At 44.4% G+C, this 8,814-nt stretch overlaps 1 protein-coding gene across 1 annotated transcript; it reads left to right on the top strand.

Annotated features, from left to right (window-relative positions):
• The first annotated feature begins 471 nt into the window (after positions 1-471).
• Positions 472-6,727, top strand: LOC147004280 (uncharacterized). Its single transcript, XM_085838433.1, has 6 exons — positions 472-510; positions 3,623-3,713; positions 4,182-4,490; positions 4,769-4,846; positions 5,823-6,128; positions 6,432-6,727. Exons 1-6 carry the CDS (start codon positions 472-474, stop codon positions 6,725-6,727), a joined length of 1,119 nt encoding a protein of 372 aa, XP_085694559.1.
• The last annotated feature ends 2,087 nt before the right edge of the window (positions 6,728-8,814 follow it).

The raw sequence follows: 8,814 nt of genomic DNA on the forward strand, positions 1-8,814 counted from the left end.
CACACAGGCTTCCCGTGGTGCTGAAGGCAAGGCCAACACCACAGTCACATCTCACCTGGATACCTGTGAACACCTAGAGACTGACCTACCAAACAAAGAGCATACATGCAATGATCTGAGGCCTTAGGCACATAAGTAGCATAGGGCTGCCTTGTCTAGACTCAGTAGGAGAGGATGATCTTAAAACTGCATAGACTTTATGGATCAGGGTAGAGGTAATACCCAGGGAGTCCACCTACTCAGAGATCAAGTAGAGATTTGGAGGGGGCCAGCATTTGGGGTGAAAATATATTGATGAGTTTTATATGAAAGGAAAAGGAAAAAAAAACAATTAAAAATAAAGAAACTACAAACATTAAGAAAACAGCAACAAAAACAACAACAACAAAGGGCCTTCCCGGGTATCTCTGGGAGACAAGGCTCAGCTGCTCTCCACAACCCCTTCATATCTTAAAAATCAGTACCACCTGGATGAATCTCACCTATTACCACATCCAGATACAGCATGAGGTACAACCTTGGCAATCTCTGGAACACAGCTTCTTAGTACTCTCAGATAACACTTCTCAGAAGATTTCACCTCAGTGATAGTGGTCTCTTTATTATAATAAACTCTAATTTCTATGCTCTATTTAACCAGCATCAATTGTCCCACTAACCTCCTCTATTCCTGTTTCGAAAGCTAGAGTCACATTGAAGGAAACTCCTAGTTTCTTTGCAAAGTTAATTATTTGAAAGGATGTTTTCTTGAGGCACAGAGGTGAAAAGGATGTCTCCCTGAGGAAGACACGGGTAAAGGATGTTTTGCTGAAGCAGACACAGGTGAAAGGATGTTTGATGTAGCAAACAGGTGAAAGGACCTGTGATGTTGGCATATAAAATGTCTCTACAAACATTAGGGGATAATGAGCACTGAGCGTCAGTTTGGTTTTCTCTGAGTCACTATTCTTCCCTAAGTATACACAAGTATTGGTTGGCCCTACCTAGGGACATTGAGTGATTACAGGTGGAAAAGCTAGCTCCGATTGAGAAACCCTCATCCAAGAAATCCTACCTAGATTCCTGCATCAGATTTCTGCTTTGTGGGCTCTCCTCAGGCCAGTTGTCATATCTGTCAGTTTCTTCCTGACCGGATTGTAGCTTCTGGTTTGTGCCTTGTGTGTCTGAGTAGAGAAGGGACTGAAGCTGCTGGTTTGAATGTGATATCTGCCTGCCTAGAGGACTGGTCTGCAACAACTGTATCATGTTTGCGGTTTGCTATGGGACTGAACTGCTGCCAAAGATTGAGCTCGCCTCCTAAAAAGTATTGATGAACAAGTCCACTTCCCCCATACTCTAATGACATTTCACTTCAAGTTCATTTGTGGGATGGCAGGTTAGAGTCGAGGTTGAACCCATTTTAATAATAGGTTGCAATATACTTGATGCCTAATTTGTACTGGGCCAAAGCTGCAGGGTTCTACTGCTTGGTGTACTGGGACATGGCACCCCATGTTCTATTCCATCTTTACCAACTTTCTGTGTTCAGTGATTTCATTCATTGCCTATGCTTGGCTCTCCTGGAACTTAATCTGTAGACGACCTTAAATTCAGAGATACACAGGCCTCTGTCCCCTGAGTCTTGGGATTAAAGGTGTGCACCACCACGCCTGTACTTAACCTTTTTTTCACCTAGGGCTTGGAATGAGCCAGGCTCATCATGAATTCAAAGATCTGCTTGCCTTTGAACCATAGATTTTTTTGTTGTTGTTGTTTTAGTCTTATGATTGTTATGTTTATCCTTAAGCTCCTGATCACTGTAAATCAAAGAACAAAGACTATTCTTTTAAAGACTTTTTATAGACACCCTTTGCAATTTCAAATGATCTCAGTCTTTTCACCTTAGCCTCAAACAGATTCTTCAGACAAGGGCAAAAAGCAGCCATATTTTCCACCAAATATCAGAAAAACCCATCTCTAGGCCACATACTAACATTCTTCTCCTCTGAAACAAACCTCTTGAGGACTCCACCCAGAGTTCAGTTCACCGTCAGCATCAGTGACATCCATGTCCCTGCTAGAATAACCCACCCAGCTCCACTTAAGACATTCCACGGCTTTTCTGATCTAAAGTCCCCAAATCCACTTTCCTTTAAATCAAAACGTGTACAGGTCTATGACATCAGTATCTCAGTGCTGGTACCAACTTCTGCCTGATTTTGGGTTCCCATTGCTCTGAAGAGACTCCATGTCCAACAACTCTTAGGAATGAAAACATTTAACTGGGAATGACATTGGGGTTCTGAAGTTCAGCCCCATATCATGAAGAGAGGAATCATGGCAGCATCTAGGCAGACATGGGGGTGCAGCACCTGAGAATCCACTGCCTTCATCCAGAGGAGAAAGCCAGGACACCTAAGAAGGTATTTAGTAAATGTGTTAATGTCTGGGCCTTACTTGAGATCCCAGCATATGAGAGAGGGAGCTATAGGCAGTGGATCGATCGGTGTATCAGACACCAGATTTTGGTCTTAACTTTAGTGAGTTGAAGAATGCCCAGAACTAGGTGAATAAACTCTGTCTCATAAAATGAACTTAAATGAATTGGCCTAGTTTCTTTGGTCATTTTCAGTGGAGACTGTGGGGTCTTGCTTATGTAGCTTAGGAGATCCTGCTCATGAGCCTGTTTCTTTCCTCAGCATGGGATGTAGGATTAAAGGCACCAGGTCAACAATTGAGCCACCCTAAACATACAGGTTGGGTGGGTCAGATTCAATTAAACTGTAGAGCTTTATAAAGAACCACATTTGCACAGGAGTCTCCGACTTGTACTAGCCCAGGCAAGTAAGCAGAGCTCCTTGCATTGCAGACTCTTGTGAACACCGGGACACATTAGAACCTACTTTCCTCACTGTGTTCGGGAAAGGAATCTCAAGAGACAAAATGCAGGTGAGTTGGGGGCAATTAAATTCACTCCTATTTTCTGTAGGGTAACTGGGATATTTGTGCCTCGGCACATACAAAATATGGTTAGCTACCTTGAATTTGAACCCATGTCTGTAAATTGAAGAGGTACACCAACTACATTTATTTTGTCCTTGGGTTTTTAGGTTTTAGCCCACAACCAACTATGTAGCCAAGAATGATGTTAAATTTCTGAGAATCCCCATTCCTCTTAGCAGTGAATGCCATTATGGCCACCTGTCAGACATCCATATTGTGTGACTTAGGATGGAAAAGTGTAGTTTCACACAGTTTCTCTTGATATCTTACTGTGTCTGAAGCATAGCTGGAGTTGATTAGATTTTGAAAGGGAATTTTTTCCCCTGCAGAAAATGGTAAGAATGTGAACTGGAGAGAGTGAGTGGCTGTGGTCTTCTCAAAGGAGAGTTGCTTCCGTTTCATTCCTCCACTTGATCAAGGGCTCCTGCCCTGTTCACTGTAGATCCTCTTTGGATTAACATCAGAGGCCAACTTTCCCATTAGAAGAGAATGGACCAGCATCTGTGAATGAGGAAGTAAGGGTGCATTGTTTTAGCTTATGCAACTGGAGGCTGCTACCTGAGTCCATTCACAGCTGGGGAACAGGGATTCCTGTAGCTTGCAACCTGCTTTAATATTTAATTGTTTCCTTTCTGCACAGAGAGAAGATAACCGAGTCCAAAGTGTGAGAAATTACAATGAAGCCAATAGGAGAAGGAGGAGGCTGAGGCAGGAAGGCCAAAGTTCCTCAGGTATTCAGAGTGAAATCCCTGCTCTCCTATTCTCTTGCTCTGTGACTTCGTGTAGATGAAAGAGCCCCGACTTGGACATCTGTAGCAAGGATAGACCAGCATTCAGTGGTCCCTGATGTATGCCCTTGTCCCAGAAAGCTCTGAGTGTCTCCCTGTCGTGGATGTGGTTATGAGTCTCTACAGATCCAACATTCCCTGGTAGCACTAATGCTGTGGATCCCATTGTATTCTGGGACCAAACCATCCCTAAATCTGCAGACACCTATGTTTTCCCAATGAGTGTACTTCTTACTGTGAAGAGCAGGGTAGGTGCTGTAACAGGGCTGGTAAGACTGTGTTCCTAACCACTTGATAAATGAGGGAAGCCATTGTTGGCCAATCAGTGTACAGGGAAAGTCCCTAATCAAAGTTGACATGGTCATGTGTGTTACCTTTGATATCCTCATGGCATCCCTCTTTGCCTCGCAGGTCCGTGGGATAGCCCGTGGATTGAGGATGAAATCTGGATCTTGCTGGAAGAGTGGGCAATGGTTGAATATGAACTCGGAGACCCAGGCAATAAGATGCATGAGAAGGCCAAGTTCCTTAGCAGACGCCTCTCTAATCGGGGTCTGAGGAAGAGCAAGCATAGCTGCCTTGATGTGATGGTGAAGATGAAGGACCTGCACACACGTCTTTGTAACGAGAGGCCCCGGGCTTACCGCTTGTATTCGCCTTATGATTGGATCCTGTACGAGATCTTGGGCCACCCCAGATCCCAGGGAGGCTATGTGCCAGGTGAGTCTCTTGTGTAGAGGGGATTTTGAGGTCCCAGAGGAAAGCATCAGCTGGGCATAGAGCAGAGCACACAACTGCTGCAAGTCCTTTTCCCATAGGCCTTTATTTCCCATAGTGGCCTGCTCCGTGTGTCAAACTTCCTCTGTCACTCCAAGGCAATGGACTTTCTTCTTGTTCATACTTGACTCTGACCCAGAGTCCAGACAATCGCTTCTAGCGCCTGAAAGAGAGTGAGGGTGCCATTTTAAACGCCTTCTCATTCTTCTCCCCTCACTCAGGTCCTTGGTTTGATGGGCACGGGAATCCCCCAGCTTCCTATGCACCTTCCCTCTGCATTGGTGGTGCCATCTCTCCAGGTATGCACATTGGCATTATCGCATCCCTACCACTATTGGAAAGCTTAAGGGGAACTCATCACTGATGATGTCCAAGGGTGATGAAATTCTGATTTCCTGTTGGAAGGATTGGAACTCCCATATACCCTTTGATATTTTCCCTTGCATTTGGACTTGTGTGGGGGATATTCTATCACGTTAGGTATGACTATGACACTGTTAAATATACAATGCATTTGCCATTTCTCCGTGGATGGCTTCATCACCCATCTGTGACTGTATACCAGTTATGGTTTCCTTTGGAAAGGAGGCATGACCTGAGGTGGCATCATAGTCAGGAGTTGACAGGAGGTGGTCTTGTCATGGCTGTTCTTTGTCGTCAAGTTGATTATATCATAGTTAGAAGGAAACAAACCATTAAAGTTCTGTGTTTGTGTCTGCTTTTCAGCTCAAGTTTCCAAGAAGTGAAGATAGTTAGCAAATGTGCGACATTGGCATCCCATGCCTTTAATTCCAGTACTTGGGAGGGGGAGCCAGAGGCAAGCACATCAGTGTGATGTCCTAGATAGTTTGGGCTTAGTGTTAGTGAGCTGTAGGATGGCCAGCACCATGGAAGGAAACCCCAATACATAAAAGAAACTTCAATGAACTGACCTTGGTTTCACTCGGTGTCTCTGATATTTTTAAGTTGAGACAGTGTGGTCTTCCAAGGTTGGATTATATTGCCTGAAACCTGCCCTTGGCTAAAACCTAAATCTGAACTCCTATTCATTTTGTAAAGCTGAAGACACTGATGAATTCCCAGTGAGTGTACCTCTTGGTATTACGAGCCTGGTAGACTCTGGATCCTGGGCTCTGCTGCAAGTGTTCCCAAGGTCTTGATAACAGAAAGTAACCATTTTTGTCAGTTCAATGTGCAGGGAGAATCCCTGAGGAAAGGTGACAGGTATGAGTGTGTGACCTCCAATATACTCATCTTGCCCATCTGTCTCTGCAGGCCCTTCCTGTAGCCCATGGACCGACCCTGAAATCAAGATCTTCCTGCAGGAGTGGCAAGTGGTTGAAAGGGAAATTGGCCACCCAGGCCAGAAGATCAAGCAGAAGAGCAGTCTTGTTTGCCAGCGTCTCTATCATCGAGGCCTGTTCAAGGACATCCAAAGCTGTTTGGACCTGATGTGGACCATGAAGGATCTGCACTCGACTCTCAGTAGAGAGAGATCCAGGGATGTACCCTTGTATTCTCCTTATAGAGATTATCTGGACAGGATCTTCGACCCCAAATGTCAGAGAGGCCGTGTTCCAGGTGAGTCTCTTCTGCATAGACACTTGGGGTTCTGAAAGTCGTGTCATCAGATGGCCTGTCCTTCATGAGGACAGAGCTGAGCAGACTATGGAGTGAAGCCCCATTCCCACAGGGCTGTGTTGTTGCATACAGCACAAATTCTGGCCCCCAATGTCTAACTTCCCGTGTCACCTCAAGGCAATGGAATTTGGACTTGTTCATAGTTGACTCTGACCCAGAGGCCAGACAATTACTTAGAGAGACTCAGGGAGAATGAGGGTGCCATGTTTATGCTTTCTCTCTCTCTCTTTCTTCTCCTCTCAGGTGCTCTGTATAACCGGTCTGGTCATCCCAGGCCGTCCTCAAGCCCTCAAACTCCAATGGTGATGCCATCTCCAGTATACCAGCCTTGGGATTATGGCATGTCTGCATCTTCGGGACAGCTTCCTGGGAACCTATCACTGATGATGTGCAGTCAGGACTCACTGGTTCCCAGATGGGACGCCTGGAATGCCACCTATCTATTTCCAGTTCAACATGGACTTCCTGCCTCTCTCCCTGGAGACAACAATTTTCAGCTGCTGTGGTCACCTCGTGATGAGAGCTCAAGTACTCAGTGAAGACATGTTGGGACTTTTCTTTTTCCTCTAAAAACCACTAAGACTCTTCCAGCACTGTATGAATCCTCAATTTCTCTATCTTATTGTAAAGGAAATGTGAAATCAAATAAATTATTTTAACATAACTCTTTTCTTTATTTTTTTTCAATTTTTTGAGGGGTATTCATTACATTTACATTTCCAATGGTATCCCAAAAGTCCCCCACACGCTCCCCCACTCACTCACCCAACCACCCACTCCCTCTTCTTGGCACTCTTGTTCTCCCATACTGAGGTATATAAAGTTTGCATGAGTAATGGGCCTCTCTTTACACTGATGGCCCACTAGGCCATTTCCTGATTCATATGCAGCTAGAGACATAAGCTCCAGGGCGGGGGGGCGGGGGGGTTTCTGGTCATTTCATATTGTTGTTCCACCTATAGGATTTCAGATCTCTTTGGCTCCCTGGGTACTTTCTCTAGCTCCTCCATTGGGGGCCTTGTGATCCTTCCAATAGCTGACTGTGAGCATCCACTTCTGTGTTTGCTAGACCCAACATAGCCTCACAAGAGACAGCTCTATCTGGGTCCTTTCAGCAAATTCTTGATAGTGTCTGCAATGGTGTCAGCATTTGGACGCTGATTATGGGATGGAGTCCCGGAAATGGCATTCTCTAGATGGTCCATCGTCTGGTCTAAGCTCCAAAATTTGTCTCTGTAACTTCTTCCAAGGGGGTTTTCTTTCCAATTCTAAGAAGGGGTAAAGTGTCCACACTTTGGTCTTCGATCTTCTTGAGTTTCATGCATTTAGCAAATTGTATCTTATATCTTGGGTATCCTAAGATTCTGGACTCATATCCACTTGTCAGTGAGTACATATTGTGTGAGTTCCTTTTTGATTGGTTAACCTCACTCAGGATGATGCCCTCCAGGTCCATCCATCTGCCTAGGAATTTCAAAAATTCATTCTTTTTAATAGCTGAGCAGTACTCCATTGTGTAAATGTACCACATTTTCTGTATCCATTCCTCTGTTGAGTGGCATCTGGGTTCTTTCCAGCTTCTGGCTATTATATATGAAGCTGCTATGAACATAGTGGAGCATGTGTCCTTCTTACCGGTTGGAAAATCTTCTGGATAGATGCCCAGGAGAGGTATTGCAGGATCCTCCAGTAGTATTATGTCCAATTTACTGAGGAACCACCAGAGTGATTTCCAGTGTAGTTAAACAAGCTTGCAGTCCCACCAACACTGGAGGAGTGTTCCTCTTTCTCCACATCCTTGCCAGCATCTGCTGTCACCTGAATTTTTGATCTTAGCCATTCTGACTGGTGTGAGGTGGAATCTCAGGGTTGTTTTTATTTTCATTTCCCTGATGATTAAGGATGTTGAACGTTTTTTCAGGTGCTTCTCTGCCATTCGTTATTCCTCAAGTGAGAATTCTTTGTTCAGCTCTGAGCCCCATTTTTTAATGGGATTTTTGATTTTCTGGAGTCCACCTTCTTGAGTTCTTTATATATATTGGATATTAGTCCCCTATCTGATTTCCTATAGGTAAAGATCCTTTCCCAATGTGTTAGTGGTCTTTTTGTCGTATTGACGGTGTCTTTTTTGCCTTGCAGAAACTTTGCAACTTTATGAGGTCCCATTTATCGATTCTTGATCTTACAGCACAAAGCATTGCTGTTCTATTCAGGAATTCTTCCCCTGTACCCATATCTTCAAGACTTTTCCCCACTTTCTCTTCTATAAGTTTCAGTGTCTCTGGTTTATGTCGAGTCCCTGATTCCACTTAGAGTTGACTTTAGTCCAAGGAGATAGGAATGGATCAATTCACATTCTTCTACATGATAACCGCCAATAGTGCCAGCACCATTTGTTGAAAATGCTGCCTTTTCCCACTAAATGGTTTCTGCTCCCTTGTCATAGATCAAGTGACCATAGCTGTTTGGGTTCATCTGTGGGTCTTCAATTCTATTCCATTGGTGTACTTGTCTGTTGCTATACCAGTACCATGCAGTATTTATCTCAATTGCTCTCTAGTACAGCTTTAGTTCAGGCATGGTGATTCCATCAGAGGTGCTTTTATCCTTGAGAAGAGCTTTTGCA

The sequence above is a fragment of the Mus caroli genome, unplaced genomic scaffold (genome assembly GCF_978045245.1).
Source record: "Mus caroli unplaced genomic scaffold, Mus_caroli_1 scaffold_6, whole genome shotgun sequence".
Taxonomy (NCBI): Eukaryota; Metazoa; Chordata; class Mammalia; order Rodentia; family Muridae; genus Mus; species Mus caroli.